The following is a 15,913-nucleotide window of genomic DNA, read 5'->3' as shown; positions in this document are numbered from 1 at the left end:
CTCATATTGCACAACAGTCCAAACAGACACCGAAAAGCCGAAGAAAAGCAAACAACTTTGTGCCAATTTCCTCGCAACAAATTTGATCAATTTGCCAAAAGCAAATGTGCCATTTGCCACTCTCGATTGTGCACAGAGATGTTTCTTGTGGCCCGGCCAATTTCCGATGATGAAATGGCTCAAAAATGCTTACCCCCACCAAGATGATGGATTTAAGCCAGCAAGTGAAACGAGCTTGAAAGTGGCAAAGGAGGAAAAAAAACATAAATGATTAAAAAGAAATACCCAAATCGGATAGATACATCAACCTTATATGTATGTATTTATCACCGACAATTGGCCAAAGTCACTGGGCCGAGCCCAGGCCCAGGCCCAAGAAAGTAATCTGACTTTCATTTGAATACGCACCTCGGATCTGGCCCGGCGATGGCATCGAAAGAAATCGAAAGTTCCGTGTCGGCCCTGCGGTTTCGATTTCAACGCCCGGCAACACCTTGGATCCGGTGTGAATCACACGCTGCTCCATGACGTCGATCCTCGCCAGAGCCGGCATATTCGTTACTTTGGATTGGATATAAACATGAAACACTATCAGCCCGTGTTACACCGCTCTGGCGGTGCCACCGAAATGGAATTGGGTCAGGGACGTGCCTGGCATGCTAATTGAGCCGTGATCCGTCTCTACTGACGCATTTGTACGTGGGCAGGCCCAGCATGTTCAGTGACTCGGTTGCTTCTTACTTCTTTCTAGAAAATTAAGCAACTTCTGAGCCCGCATTTCGGGGCACATGCCAATATCAGTTGGGAAAGGCAATGGTTTTGGGAACTCGAGCGACGCTATGATGTAATTTATGGGAGAAAGTAAGGCAACTCATTTGAATGTTGGGAATTCTTTAATGAATATTTCACAACTCGAGAAATATTTGAATAGGATATTAAATATTTTCAATATTTGGAACAAGGTTAGTCTTGGACATTTGTTGCCAAATAAATAGTTGATTTTTCGCAGTTCTTTGAAGCAGAAATCTAATAAGTTTTTCTCCATATTTTGTAAATGATCGTACAATGTTTAGTATTTTATTGTTTAATATTACTTACCGGTTTTGGAGATTTTCCTAACATACATATTATAACATTTAAATAAATTTCCTTACTTTGAAAAACAATAACCACTAATAATGCTATATAATTTCCCACTCGGTCACTTTTTGTAAAATTAAAAAGTAGCTTGTAAAATGTTTATCTAATCTGTTTACCACTTGCCTCAATGGGGCATATTTAAAGCCACCTTCCGCAACTCCCCTTGAGTGTAACAATTTGTACCATCATGGTGACAACAACAAAAACAACACCTAACAATAAAAACAACAGCAGCCGCTGTAATAATCATCAGTTCATTCAGTTAATTTAGTTTCATTTATGAGAAGATAAAAACCAGTTGGCCGACAGAGTTTTGCACAACTCTGAAGTGTCTTTCTCCAAGCCACTTTTCCTACCACCTATAACGGGGCACAATCTGGGCTCTTATTGTTTATAAACAAATTATTGTGGACCATGCCCCGGCCCAAACAATGTCAATCATTATGCAAGTCGCCCTCCGACCGGAGCTGCAACCCCGGGGCCCGGTCATCGAGCCCAATGGAATCGCTCGGAGGCCCGCTTACTTTTTTTTCTTATATTTTGGACTTTCCATTTCTTTTGTCAGTCGCTGGGCTACAATTTGTTTCTTACTTTTTGTTGGCGGCTTTTCCGTTGAGCTGTCGCCAGCCCTAAATCACATTTATAAAGACAATGAACCTGGCCAGATCGTTGCGCAGGTGAGGTGAGGGAGCTTGACTTGGCCTGGCTTAGTGGTGACTTGGCCTGAGTATTTTACTCTATGAACCATTGAATAATTTTCGTACTCATTGCAGAGGAATGTGTTCGACCACACTCGGACAGTTGACTCTAAAATATGGGAGCTAGGGTGTGTTTTCCAAAAAAACCTTAAAAAAAACATGAGCCACATAGCTTATAAACTTTAAAGAAGACAATCTTTAATTTGAGGTTTTTAAAGAAAGTGAGTGCTTTCTTCGGTTGGATCAACAATTTTTGTGGGCTTTTATTTTAAGTTTTATTTATTTTAAGTTTATTTTAAGTAGATCTTCTACGAGTTGATTTGTTAATAATTTTTTAATTGGTAATAAGTTTTTTAGTAAACTAGGTACTGCAATATTATATACATTATCTTTATTATTATCTATTTAAAGCTGTCACATTTTATTTCACATTTTTCAAAACATATATCCATTCTATGATATACCATGGCATAATTTGGATGTAAACATGATCGTAAATTTCTTTCAGTGATTACAAAACATGTCAATTGATTTTGGCTTTGGCTCCAGTGGCCCCTTGATGGATGCTGCGCCCTTTTTAGCCATGTCTTCGTCTTGGGCCGCATAAATGGCGCTTAATTATTATTTTATGCATATGACTTTGGGGCCGGGATGGAGTCGGCTGGAAGTCGAGTGGAGTCGAGTCGACTCGAGCGTGGACGGAGCCTGAGTCATGCGCCATATATCACTTTCACTCGCCAAAAAAAACGCAAAAATGGCCAAGCAAAAAGGCAAGAAATCTCAATCGGGCAACAGCCAGAAAAGCCAGACGCAGACAGCCAAAGGCGTGTCTGGGACCAAGGAACAGCGTTATTACAAGCCGATCAGATCCGCTCTTTTGTGCAACAACTCCTTCGTGGACGATTTACATTTAATTGCGAAAGACAGTCCCGACAGATCAGCCCCGGCATAAACTTCAACTTGAACATAAGATTACACTCGAACTTAAGATCGGATCCCCAAAAAGGCGATGAAAGGTCTTAAGTCCGGTCGATTGCATAAGCCACTTAGCCTTTGGCGAAAAGAAAAGATCTTTTTTAAATTTGTTTTAAAAATAGTCGGTATTGTAAAGATCTTAAGTATACAATGGCATTGTGCTTGCCATTGATCGAAATCCCATTTCGAATTTCGACAGAGATCAATATTGATTGAAGACAGTTGGAAATTATGTGTATCTATCGGTTAGACTCTCCGTTTAGCACATGGCGGAGTGTTTTCACTTTCGTTTTGGGGCGATATTTAGTTGTATCTGTGGACTGTGCGTATGCAAATTAGGTAGCGACAGCGACAACAAGGCGCAGAAATACCGTAAGTGGCCAAAAGCAAAATCTCTGCTACAGATATGAGAAAAGATGCCGGAGTCGGGCTTACAGATACTGCCAGCAAGTTAACCGTTTTTATTTTTATTTATTTTTTTTCGCCAAATGAAAGAGAAATTGTGTGCGGAGGTACGAAGCCAAAGTCTGTATTTATTTTTTAAATATGCTAATTGGCAAGTTAGCTGGAGCTTAAAAACACAAATGCCTAACTCGTAAGCCATCAGCCAGAGTCTTATGATTTAATCGTGCTACTGGGAATGTCAGGAAGGTGGACATTTCATAGCTATTAAAGTTATGATTTCAAGACGGTGTTTTTCGGAGTTTTATTGATAGAAGCATAGATGGGACTTCATTAATGGATGGATAGTTGAAAGTTATTAAGGAGAATTGATGGATGATGTATTATAATCCTACAACTCTTCATAAAACTCTTTTCGAAATTTTACTTTATTTTTAATGGTTTTTACTAACTGACTTTAATACTAATGTTTAATCAATAAATAAGTTTAATAAATCGAATTCTTATATACAAAATTTCCTCTTATTTACTTGCCCTGTAAGGGTATCCCTTAGTTCACTATAACCCGCTAATTTAACGACTGATTAAACCCATGCTGTGCTCGGCTCTGCGAATATATTATAAATTTCGCATAGCGGAACCCATAAGATTCGTAAAATATGGCCATATGTCTGGTGCTTTCTTTTGAATCTTTCTAAAGTTGGGTAACTTAAGGCTTTGTTGTGTGAGATTTTTAAACGTTGCGCAATTCGCAAGGCTAAGATATTTTTGGGTCCCCTTTCAGATCAAAGGCATTTGTAAAATGCATTAATCAACTAAAAGTTTGTTTTGTTTTTTTTTCGGCTAATCGTGATCTCAGAAGGCCGAGATCATTGGAGCTTGAAGAGTGAAAAGCCGGAGGAATTTTGACACCCATTAAAACGGTTCAGTCTCGGTTCGCTTTTGCTTTCATTGGGAGCCGAGAAATCATCGTTAATTGAATATTAAGGTCTGAAGCGAGGTTAATGATTGCGGATTGAATACGATGCAGATGGCACTGGAACTGGAGCCGCTTATAATTGCATTTTAATGCTATTTATAGTATGTGTATAAGTAGCTCTCCTTCTGCACCGCGGAGGGCTATCATTAGGCCAGTCGGTGGGTTACTGGTTACTTAATGACCCTCGGCCGAAAGACCTCCAGCCTTTCAGTCACTAAACTGTGAAAGAGAAATGCTCGTGAGCAAGAAAGAGATGCGGAGAAAGCATCGCAGCAAGTAGTAGTGGCAACAGCAACAGCAACAGCATCGACAGCGACAGCGACCAGACGAAATCAAACCAACTGCAACAATTCGCTAACCCAAGAGCGCCAAAGAAAACCAACCAACAACAACTAAGAGAACAGGTGAAACATACATCCACACAGGTGGGCCTGGGCATGTAAATCCGTTGGGTGATTACTTTCGATTGCTGTACTGTTGAAAGGTTGCTGCCGCCACCGCTGATTTAGTTGATGTTGCTGCTGGGTCTGCCGGAGCTGCTGCTGTTGATTAAGTTGCCTGCTTAGATTTTTCATGGTGTTTGATTTGTATTTAAATAATCATGTACCGAGTTTATAGACTATCTTTAATGCGAGATGCGAGAAATCCATCTTATGATTTAAAGATAAAAACAATCATTTACAATCTGCTAAGAGTACATGTTTGTTAACCAATATGTTAAGACTTTCGCCTGCTAAGTGGGTACCTTTTACTTAAATAGGAATTCTTTAATTTTAATTTAACATTTACAACATTACGACAAAATGCTACAAAAAGTTTAAATAATTCTAAGACTGGCTTTATAAGAATATAAAAAGTATTTATATAATTTTATAATATTTTTTACGAATTTTTGTTATGCCTTTAATGATTTCTAAAACATTACTCTTATTAACTTACTTACTTTTATAAAGCTAAAATGTTAAAAAATAAACAAAAAAGCTTTACGACAATCTGAATAAGATCAAGCTTAATTTTAAATTGAAAGATAATGTTGCAACAATTGTTCAAACAAATGTAACTTTTTCAATTTATTCACTTTTAATAAGCCCTATCTTATTATTTTTATTTTTAAATGAATTATTTTTTAAGCAATTTAAAGTGAAAATTACTTTTTACATTCTACATTAGTATGACCTTGCTGCAGACTTCGAAAACGAAAACGTCTTCTGGAATGTGTTGTTCAACACAGGCTATATCAGTTTGCGCCAAAAGTCGAATATGTGTGTGCGTGTGCGTGTTTAATTCGGAATCTGTTTTGGTTTATTATTATTAACAGAATAAAAACAAATTGACCCAGAAACATGAGCGAGTCAGTTGCAGAAACTGCCACTGCAGCAGAAAACGATGAGCTCGCTGACGATTCGATGGAAAAACTGCAAATGGAGGAGGAAGACGAGAAGAACGTGTCCGCCGAAGATTTATTGGGTGGCAAGAGTTTGATGATGTCGGATGACAGCGAAAATGAAGAGGTTTCCGAGCCCCAACCCCGGAAAATCTCCCCCAAGGCCAGGCGCCAAAGGATGCTGGATAGTGACGAAGATGAGGATCCTAAATCGGTTGAAAAGGAGGAGGCGGAGGTCGCAGGAGAACCCGACAAAGAAAATCCAGAAAGTCAAATGGACAGCGACGAGGATTCAAGCAAACTGGATAAGGAAAAGGAAAATGTTTCTTCAAAACCCACGAAAATATCATCAATAATAGATTCGGATAGCGAGGAGGAGCCAGAGAAGGAGCAGCAGAAACCACCCAAGAAAGATAAGAAAACAAAACCCGCCAAGAAAATGAAACAGCGATTGGATAGCGATGAAGATTCCAATAAAGAAGAGGAGTCAGAACCAAAACCATCCAAGAAAGAAAAGAAAAAGAAGTCGGAAAAGAAAAGAAAGCAGCGCATGGACAGCGAAAGCGAGGCAGAAACCACAAAGCCCCTAAACGAGGAGGAGTTCAGTCCAGCTAAGAATAAACTGAAAGGTCTCGTGGACTCCGAATCCGATCCAGAACTCAGCAATGCGGAAGAAGAACCTGAAAGGGAACCAGAAACTCCCAATGAGGAAATGCCCAAAAAACCGAAAAAAGCCAAAGAAATGAAGGTAATTATCCATTTTATATTCTAGTTGTTGACTCTCAAAATAATATCTATTGCAGGCATCTGCAAAGAAGGCACTAGACGGGATGCAGGCCATCCAAAGTGAGCAACAGCGTCTTCACCGTGAGGCTCATATTAATGTGCCCTACCATCAGCCCAAGCCCAGAACACTGAAGGAGTTCCTTAGCCGTCGGACTATTAATGCTCCTCTGGCCACGGCATTGGCTGGCGGGAGTCCCATGCCCAACAGGCAACCCAGAAAGTCCTTGGGTCTGCGCATGACCAGCGAGGAACTAGAGGCCTATGCGTAAGTTAAATAAAAACAAGAAAATATGATTATAATTTAATGATTTTTAATATTTAGGAAATTAATGGACGCAAGAGCCAAAGAAGCCACGGAGTTTTTCAAATCCGAGTCCGAGCCAGAGGAGGAGGAAGAAGAAGAAGCTGAAAACCAGGAGCCTGTAGAAATGAAAGACAATCCAGGGGTTTTCGACAAAGTGATACCTGAAGTAGAAGAACCAAAGGACCAGGCTGATGACCAACCTTGCGAGAATGTTATGGAAGCAGTTCCCATGGAAGACGAACCTATTGCATCCACATCCTCGGCAGCAGCTCTGAAACTTGCAGAAGTCACCGAAACCCTACAGAAGAGTCCAATGAAGTCTCCCAACAAAGTCAGTCTGGTAACAGAGGTTGTGGAGCTGCCCAAGCTGGACTTGAGCACCATCAGCATAACACCGCCCTCCAAGCCGGCCACTCCTAAGATCAGCGAAGTAATTCGTAAGCTGAAGATTGAAAAAAGTTCGGACGTAAGTCCCTCGCTCAAGGGTGATACCAATATGGTAATCGATCTAGAAACGGGGGATATGTTCGCTAAAAAGCCAACAGGGGTGGATGATTTGCTGCAGCGACTCATGAAGACTCGAGAAGCCAAAAAACACAAGACCACAGAGACTGTGAAGTAAGTTCATAACAATAAAATCAAATTGCATTCTAATCTTTATTTAATCCTCTTTGCAGTATTCTTACCACCCAACATGGTAAACTAGAGATGTCCAAGGTTAATTACCACCACCACGATGAGGAGCCGGTGAACAAGGAGCCCAAGCCGGGGGCCGCTTACATAAAAATGCAGGAGCAGCTCAAGTCACTGATTACCAAGAAGCGGATGGAAGATCTGAAGAAAAAGCAAGCTGAGGAAAAGGAGCGAATGGCGGAAGACGAAGAGGAAATGGATGTGGACGAAGAATACGAGCCGGAGGACAAACCTGGCCATACAGAGGTGACCATAAACGATGACGAGGAAATCGTAGATGGAGAGGCAATAGATGACGAGGAAGCGACGGAAGAGGCTGATGGAGAAGAAAACAAAAGCGAAGCTGAAGATGATCCAGATCCAGAGGTGGAGTCTGAAAAAGGGGAACAGAGCAGCGAAAGTGACCAGGAAAGCGAACCAGAGCCGGAAACTCAAACCGGCAGAAAAAAGAACAGAATCATCAAAGCCTTCGTGGATGATAATTCGGATGAGGACGACTTGGACCTTCTGCAGACTCCAAAGCCAAGTGGGGCACCCCCCCTTACTGCTACTCAGCTCCAGCTATCCGCCCAGAAACTATTCGATGAGGAGGCGCGAAAAACGGCTAGTGATGAGGAGAACGAACTGCTCGATCTTTGCTCGGGTCAGTTCCCTCAGTCCCAGATGGTTTCTTCCGCCGCACCATCGTCCGTGGACACAGCCCTAATCAGCCAGATTCCCTTGACGCCATTAGAAGGATCCACCCAGGCTCCAGACGAACTGGAGGGTCTCTGTTCGGGCACCTTTGCCACCCAACTGCCGGATCCTACACAAAACGAGGAAAAAGTGGACTCCCAACAACTTGAGCCCGTGGCCAATAAGATTGTGTCCAGTGATGAGGACGAGCCCAAGGAAGAGTTACCATCGACGGAGAAACCTCGCAGCAAGAAACTCACCAAGAAAAGGCAGAAGAAAGCCAAACTTGGGTTCTCTGATGATGAGGAAAGCGAGGACGAACTTGAGGGCGAGGATTTGGGGGAAGAAAGTGATGAGGAACCAGTCGAAGACATCCCTGAAACATTTGTGGACTACGACTCCGAGGAGAATGAGATTGTGGTGGAAATGACCAAGAAAGATCGTAAACTCCGGGCGTCCAATTTTGTAGAAAAAGAAGCGGAACTTTCGGAGTCCGAATGGGGATCTGCCGATGAGGATGAAAAGAATATGGACACCTATGACATAGAGTTGGGAGATGAAGATCAGTTCGATCGAGAGCAACTGCGCAACGAACTAGGACAGATTCATGCGTAAGTGAGATAAAAGTTGAAGTGTTTTTTTAAATAATTACTTTTTATTTTGTAACAGCCGCAAAATGCTTGACCAAGACATTCGGGAAGTGCGTAAAATCAAAGAAATGCTGATCGAGGACGAGGAGGGAGCTGTACGTCAGCGGCAGTTCCGATGGAGGAATGCTGAAAACGGATTCAGTCTGGATGATCAGCGGCCTGAGGATGGAGAGGCCAACGAGGGCAGTGGCGACGAGGAGAACGAGCACTTGTGGCGCAAGATTCGTTACGAGCGTGAGCAGTTGCTCCTAGAAAAGGGCGTAAAACCGGTGAGGAAAAGATTAAATTTTGTTAAATCGAACTGTTGTCTAATATTTTTCATTCCAGGAAGCTGCTTCTCCGCTCTCCACCTCTGCGATTAACACAAATAGTCCTGTCAACACCATACGCCGACTCAACATAATTACGAGCAAAAAGACCTCAGTAGAAGTGAAGAAGAGCTCCCCTTTCCTGATCTCAAAAACAGTCCCGGGAAAACAACAAAAAAGCGCTGTTAGAGGATCTTTTCTGGTCCGGGACCAAGCAACGCTCTCGAAATTGGCAGGACTTACTAAAGGATCTTCTGGAGAGGTGAATGGTGATACTGCCACTGTTTCTGTAAAGACTGCGAAAGCCAAGAACTTTGTATTCGCCACATTAACTGAGGAGGAGCATGAGGTGGGGACTACTTGAATTTATTTTTGTTCATTATTTTTTATATATTTTTCATTTTTTAGAACCAAAAGCGAAAGGCGGCCGATTTACTCAACAGCAGTAACGAAACGGGAATGAATTTTATGAAAAAGCCCAGGCTGGAACCTCGGAGGGAGAAGTGCCTTATCGACCAGCTTCTTTAATACTTTAATATTAATTTTAATTTTCTAGGTTTCATATTATTTTTAAGTAAATAAGTTTGTTTAATTCAGGCCCTATTACAATTTGATGATGCAATCATTTTTTAAAGTTTGAACAATAAAATAAAAACAAGAGTAGACTTTAAAGTTAAAAATATTGGTCTACCATAAATTAAAATTTGGTGAACTTAAAGGCATGTTTCTGTCTTTTCTGTACCATCATGATTTTGGCTAAAAAATTGTCAAAATGTTTTTCGTTTCATTTTTGCGATAGTTTTATGGAGATCGAAGGGGAAAAGTTCTCCGATTTATAACTTTTATTCCGTTCGGCGATCGGTTTCAAAATAGTTAGGATATTCGCCAAAAACTGAGTGGAAAGTTCAGATTTTGGAAAATAAAAAAATATGAAAAACGCTGTTTCCGCTTTTCAATTTTCCTGATGGAAAAATCTGCATAACTTGGCCAATACTTGAAAGATTCGTAAATGTTATACCTTCCCGAACTAAGAATCCCGGGTAGAATCATTCCCTATCAAAACCTGGCACCAAAAAATTTTACCCATTTTTTGACATTTTTTAAAGGGCCAAAAAATGGTCAAAATTTTGTTCGCTTCATTTTTCCGATATTTTTATGCAGATCGAAGGGGAAAGGTTCTCCGATTCATAAATGGTATTCCGTTTGGCGATCGGTTTCAAAATAGTTAGGATATTCGCCAAAAACTGAGTGGAAAGTTAATCTCAAATCCTAAAATGTCGACTGTTTTCAGTACATCGGTAGCGGTATCGGTATTATACTGCAACGCTGAAAATACGGTCATACCGAAAACAATAATTTGCACTGCAGATCCCAAAATATTCACACAAATCAGTAAATATGTGGATGATTCATTTACTAAAAAGTGTCTGTGATCCAGTAAGGCTCAACTGAACGGCCGGCCGCTCCTCTGCGCCGCCTGACAACCCCAACCCAGCACGGCTCAATTAATCTAATCGCCGACAATCGCAGTCGCAGCTAAAATTCCACCCAAGAGAGCCAAGTAGCCGGGTTCCACTCAGACACAAGTCAGTAATCGCTTGCTCGAAGACGCCGCCTCACGTGGAACACAGAACTTCTCGCCAGACGAACAACTAGACACCATGGTGGCCCCGTCGAAGCTTAGCCAAGTGCTGAGCTACCAGAACTTCGTGCATGCCGTCTCCGGAGCCGCTGTAAGTGCTCAAATATTTGCCGGTTAAAGGTCAAGCTAATTTGCATTTCGACAATTTTCAGGGGGGTTGCATTGCAATGTCCACCTTTTATCCACTGGACACGGTGCGTTCCCGTCTACAATGTAAGTTACCGCCATGAAATGGTCAGATTGTAACTAATCTGAAGTGTGGATTCTAGATAAGGGGGCCACGGTTTTGTTAAATACCTTCGGGGCAAGTTCAAACTCCAATTTTAGAAAGTTTTAATTTCTATTGATATGTTAACCAGCAAAACTAATCAGCTCGAAGAGCTAATCCAATTTGGGAGGGGTATTAAAATAGAATCCCTATCGGTTCTTATGTTCTGGTGTCGAAAGTTGGACCCTAAAAAGGAATATTGCTGCTACTTCTATTTAACAAATTAATCTCTTTTATATCAGTCCCATATCGTTCTTATTTTCTTTATTATTGTAAGGGTTTCATAAAGATTAATTAAGCAAACATTTTTCGATCCCATGGGGCGTAAAATTAAAAGACTTTTATAGAGCTAGTGAACTGTTACATGAAAATAAATATTTAAAAACATTATTACCTGATATAAACCTCCAATATGCCCTCGACTACAATGAATATTTATTTAAAACACTCCAAAATCTTACATTTATGCAATTTCCAAACAATGGACTTTGTCACACCCAATAAAACTTACAGTATGTATTGCCTATAAAGAAATTCAAAATGTTTAAAGTATAAGCTTTAAACAAAAACTGAAAATTTTTACAACGAAAGCAAAGCATTCATGAAATTACCATTTTACACCTTATTAATTAATAGTAAATAATCATCAAATTATTTTAGCAACTCATACTGTTCAGCGTAAGGTTAAAAAAGGTTGTGTTTTTAAATTAAGTAATTATCGTATTAGGGTTCAAGGCTGGATAAACAGAAGTCTGTATACATATGCGTGACATATTGAATTAGCGTTTCACCTGGGATGTTCTCGCTTTTAAAATCTCGAAATATTTACTTTTAAATCTCACCTTTTTCTATTTTTCAGTGGAGGAATCCGGCGAGGTGCGGAGCACAAAACAGGTGATCAAGGAGATAGTGCTGGGTGAGGGATTCCAGTCGTTGTATCGCGGTCTTGGACCTGTCCTGCAGAGCCTGTGCATTTCGAACTTTGTCTACTTTTATACATTCCACGCCCTCAAAGCGGTGGCTTCCGGAGGATCTCCGGCCCAGCACAGCGCCCTGAAGGATTTGTTCCTGGGCAGCATAGCTGGCATCATTAATGTGCTCACCACCACACCGTTTTGGGTTGTCAACACGCGGCTGCGCATGCGCAACGTGGCTGGAACCTCTGATGAGGTGAACAAGCACTACAAAAGCCTGCTAGAGGGCCTAAAGTACGTGGCCAAGCGGGAGGGAGTTGCAGGGTTATGGTCTGGCACTATTCCCTCGCTAATGCTCGTCTCCAATCCCGCTCTGCAGTTCATGATGTACGAGTTGCTGAAGAGGAACCTAATGAGGTTTACTGGCGGCGAGATGGGGAGCCTGAGCTTCTTTTTCATCGGTGCCATTGCCAAGGCATTCGCCACGGTCCTGACCTATCCTCTGCAGTTGGTGCAGACGAAGCAGCGTCACCGAAGCAAGGAGGCCGATGCCAGGCCGTCAACCTCTCACGGCTCCAGGCCACCACGCACAGAGAGCACACTCGAACTGATGATAAGCATATTGCAGCACCAGGGCTTCAGTGGCTTGTTCCGCGGCCTCGAGGCCAAGATCCTTCAAACAGTGCTGACTGCGGCACTCATGTTCATGGCTTACGAGAAGATCGCTGGCACCGTGGGCACGCTGCTCAAGCGCAACTGATTCAGAGGCTTCTGTCTAGTCTACTAGTTTTAACCAATTGATCTGTAAATTAAGCATACACCCCCCGATATACATATATGTATGGAAATGGCAGCACGAAAACACTCCAAAGTTAGCCACTAAGATTAAAAATGAATAAAATTATTAACAAAGTATAAACAGCTATTCTTGAGCTGCAACGTTTATTCACATTCTGCACAGCAGGTAATGGGCAGTTATAAGTCTATCTATATCTAATGGGTGGATATATATTTATGTTTGTAGTCAGGTCAAGCTCTTTGGACTCTTGCTAAGCCTCCTTGTCTTCCTTGGCAGCTTCGTTAGACTTCTCTTCCTCCGAAGACTCTTCCGACTTCGCATTCTCCTCCTCGCTAGACTTCTCAGTTGACTTAGCATCTCCTGCATCCTTAACATCCTCCTCTGCGGACTTCTCAGACTTAGAATCTCCCTCGCCGTTCGACTTCTTATCACTGGGATTGGCCAGCTCGGCCAGATTGAACTTCTTGCACTCGAGGTAGTTGTCAATGACGCTGAGCAAGCACCATCCGCGCAGCACCTCAACTATGATCGACTTCTGGGCCTTCTGCAGATCCACCTTGTTTCCCACGTTCTTGGAGTTCACCAGCTCGGCCAACTGAGTGATAATCTGATCGCGTTTGATCTTCTGGTTGTAGCGGTGGTTGAAGATGATCCCATAGCTGGTGGGCTCCTTCAGGAAGTGCTTATCGAAGAGTGCTCCGGCCGCCTCGATGATGTCCGACATGTTGGCGCGGCACACAGCTTCGATGGGAACCAAGCGCAGCACAAATCGGGACATGGACTTTCCGGTAGTGGCAATATCCTGGACTATGTGCTTGCCCAGAGTTACCGGATCATCGAGCAGAGTGCGAATAAACACGCAATTGTTGGTGCCGGTGTCCACGTTCTGGAAGCGCACCTTGCGCGGCGCCATGGACTCGCGGCACTTGGCGGCAGCTGCCTCCAAATCATCATCTTCCTCGCTGGAGGGTTTCTTGGGCTTGTCTCCGTCTCCCCCAGCTGTTTCCTGTTCGTCCGGCTTCTTTTGAGTGTTTTCTTCGTGCTTCTCCGGGCCGTAGAGCAAATCGGCGTAGTGGTTCAACAAATTGTAGCACTCGCGAACACATGCTTTCTCGTTGATGTTGCACGTGGCGAAGAATCCGCGCTGGCCCGCCTGCAGGTACTGCTTCTTGGAGGACTGGAAGTACTTCTTCTTGTTCTGCTTAAACTTGTGGTTGTTTGTCATCTTGGATTTCTTTGAATGAGGTTCCATAGGACGAAAGTTTCAACCGGCTTGCAAAATCGAAGAGTGGCAGTATGCGGAGCGCCAAAAAAAGCCTATATTTTTGCCACAATGCAAAATTCAATAAGCGTATGGTCACACCAAAAACGTTTATAACGAAAATTCAAATTTGAATTGCAGTTTCTTAAATAATTAACCAGAGTAAAAACCAAGACCTTTTTAATTTTCAAAATAAAAATACAAATAAATTAATTTTAGTTACTTTTATTATGCTGACAATTCTCACATACATTTGCCGTAGTTTCTTCACTTAAATTCAATTAATTTCCTTCCATTTGATGATGTAAACATTTTATCGTTAATACGTATGTGCCTGTTTTCAATATCGAATTTAAAATTAGATAAATTTAAGAATTTTGGAATTGTTTATTTGCTGCGCTCGCACTAAGATTAGTTCATCATTCGTTTACATATTTTATTTAACATAAGAAAACAGAATTATTCAGTTTCAGTTGATTTCACACTTAAATGCTAAAGCATAGTGGCATAATATAATATGCGAAATAAAAGTACAAAATACACATGGAAAAGGCTGCAGAATACGATAAGCCTAACTAAAAACCTAACTCGCTCCGTCCAGATTCTCTGCGCAGACTTCCGTGATTTCAGTTTTTGATTGTGGTCTACCAATATACCTACACGTACATTGTATAGTATATCCTTTTAAAATATTTGTTTATAAATAAATGTATTGCAAAGTGGCGTTGAAGATGACATGAATGCAGCGCCGCCCGGCTTTGCTCTGACTTAAGCCTTAAATGTTGCATGAACTTAGAGTCTAGGGGTCCTTTAAATCAAAATTACGCGCTGCAGCATCGACAAGGACCTTCCTTTAAACATAGTTTTGTGTGTTTGGGTGGGTGTATGTGTGTGTGTGTTTGTGGTGTGAAAATGTACAAGGCAAAGAGCAATACAAAATTATCATCAAATTAAAATTAAGAATTAGCATAGAGTGTGTAAAGTAAAATGTACAATTGTTTCTATATATATAAACAAGCTAGCGCGTTCTTTGCTTCCGCAAATGCATATGCCCCATGTCATGCAAGATTGCCATAACTTTTGCCTACATATCCTTGAGTTGTGGGTGTTCTGGTCTGATGTGGTTCTGGGATGTGTGTCCTCCCTTCTAGGTTCTTTGCATATCTACCCTATTTTAATGCATCATTTCGATGGAAGTCGCAGTCTACAGCATTTCCGATCTTCGCTCCGATCCGGAAAAGCAGCTGATGCTCTCTAAGGCCAAAGCCGTGATTTAAATGAAAATAATTATCGTCAAGACATTTTCAAATCTAGCATCTAGCTCTGCAGTTTAAAAACGTGTTCACAAGACTATTTTCAATGCCAACCGGCAATAGTTTTCTTAAGTTTTTTTCAGTTTTTCTTTCAAAGTTCTCACGTATTCAATTGCCATATAAATCTCGTTTCATATATATATGTATGTAAATAGGTGTTATCATGATTGTTGTAGGTGAAGAGGGAAACGTTGCGGTGCTTACAATTAGGTGAGGTCTGCTCGTAGGTGCATTATGACTATAGTATTTATAGTATGATATAGCTTGCACTACCATAAGATCGATCATGACGATTAAAATCAAAGTAAATACACAAAGCGTACAAAGGTTAAATGATTCGAACTTAGCTTAGGTCAAATGTACAGTGTGTTGGGTGTATCTTTTTAGGTGGTGTTGGAGGTGTGTAGTGTTTCGTGTATAGTATGGCTGGCTGTCCGCAAGAACGCAAAGTTATGACAAAAGTACACAAATAAATCGAACATACACAATTGTTTGCTGAGTAGTTAACATTTAAAACCGCCCGGCTAATTGCCCGCCCCAATTTTATTCTTAATTCTAAGCGTAGAGCGTGCACTCGATGTAACTCGTTGGCACGAAGCCCTCGTCCCAGCCATTTGAATTATTTGCTCGCCGCACTCGCGTCCATCCGTCTCCTTGGTCGATTTCAATCACTTGCAGCTCCTCGCCCTCGTTCATGGGTATACTGCCTTCGCTGGTGGCTA

The 15,913-nt window shown here is 41.6% G+C and overlaps 4 protein-coding genes across 11 annotated transcripts in view; 2 read left to right on the top strand and 2 right to left on the bottom strand.

Annotated features, from left to right (window-relative positions):
• The first annotated feature begins 5,402 nt into the window (after nucleotides 1-5,402).
• On the top strand, nucleotides 5,403-9,754 carry LOC6507689 (claspin). The gene is made up of 7 exons (XM_001956116.4): nucleotides 5,403-6,326; nucleotides 6,382-6,629; nucleotides 6,687-7,286; nucleotides 7,346-8,647; nucleotides 8,706-8,955; nucleotides 9,014-9,343; nucleotides 9,403-9,754. The coding sequence occupies exons 1-7, from the start codon at nucleotides 5,538-5,540 to the stop codon at nucleotides 9,520-9,522; spliced, it is 3,639 nt and encodes a 1,212-aa protein (XP_001956152.1). The 5' UTR covers nucleotides 5,403-5,537; the 3' UTR covers nucleotides 9,523-9,754.
• A 554-nt stretch (nucleotides 9,755-10,308) lies between these two features.
• LOC6507690 (peroxisomal membrane protein PMP34) lies at nucleotides 10,309-12,733 on the top strand. The gene is made up of 3 exons (XM_001956117.4): nucleotides 10,309-10,727; nucleotides 10,789-10,849; nucleotides 11,764-12,733. Exons 1-3 carry the CDS (start codon nucleotides 10,656-10,658, stop codon nucleotides 12,576-12,578), a joined length of 948 nt encoding a protein of 315 aa, XP_001956153.1. The 5' UTR covers nucleotides 10,309-10,655; the 3' UTR covers nucleotides 12,579-12,733.
• On the bottom strand, nucleotides 12,720-13,940 carry LOC6507368 (THUMP domain-containing protein 1 homolog). Its single transcript, XM_001956118.4, has one exon. The coding sequence runs from the start codon at nucleotides 13,867-13,869 to the stop codon at nucleotides 12,868-12,870; it is 1,002 nt and encodes a 333-aa protein (XP_001956154.2). The 5' UTR covers nucleotides 13,870-13,940; the 3' UTR covers nucleotides 12,720-12,867.
• Nucleotides 13,941-14,087: 147 nt separating this feature from the next.
• LOC6507367 (formin-binding protein 1-like) overlaps nucleotides 14,088-15,913 on the bottom strand; it is a 35,959-nt gene continuing 34,133 nt past the window's right edge. For all 8 annotated transcript variants that reach the window (XM_032454467.2, XM_014909701.3, XM_014909703.3 and 5 more), the window contains exon 11: nucleotides 14,088-15,910. In XM_032454467.2, the coding sequence (XP_032310358.1) occupies nucleotides 15,747-15,910 (164 nt within the window). In that variant the 3' untranslated portion in view covers nucleotides 14,088-15,746. The remainder of the gene's footprint in view (nucleotides 15,911-15,913) is intronic.

Source organism: Drosophila ananassae, chromosome 2R, assembly GCF_017639315.1.
Source record: "Drosophila ananassae strain 14024-0371.13 chromosome 2R, ASM1763931v2, whole genome shotgun sequence".
Classification (NCBI taxonomy): domain Eukaryota; kingdom Metazoa; phylum Arthropoda; class Insecta; order Diptera; family Drosophilidae; genus Drosophila; species Drosophila ananassae.
The sequence above is the reverse complement of the archived record's forward strand: the minus strand, read 5'-3'. Positions and strand labels throughout refer to the sequence as shown.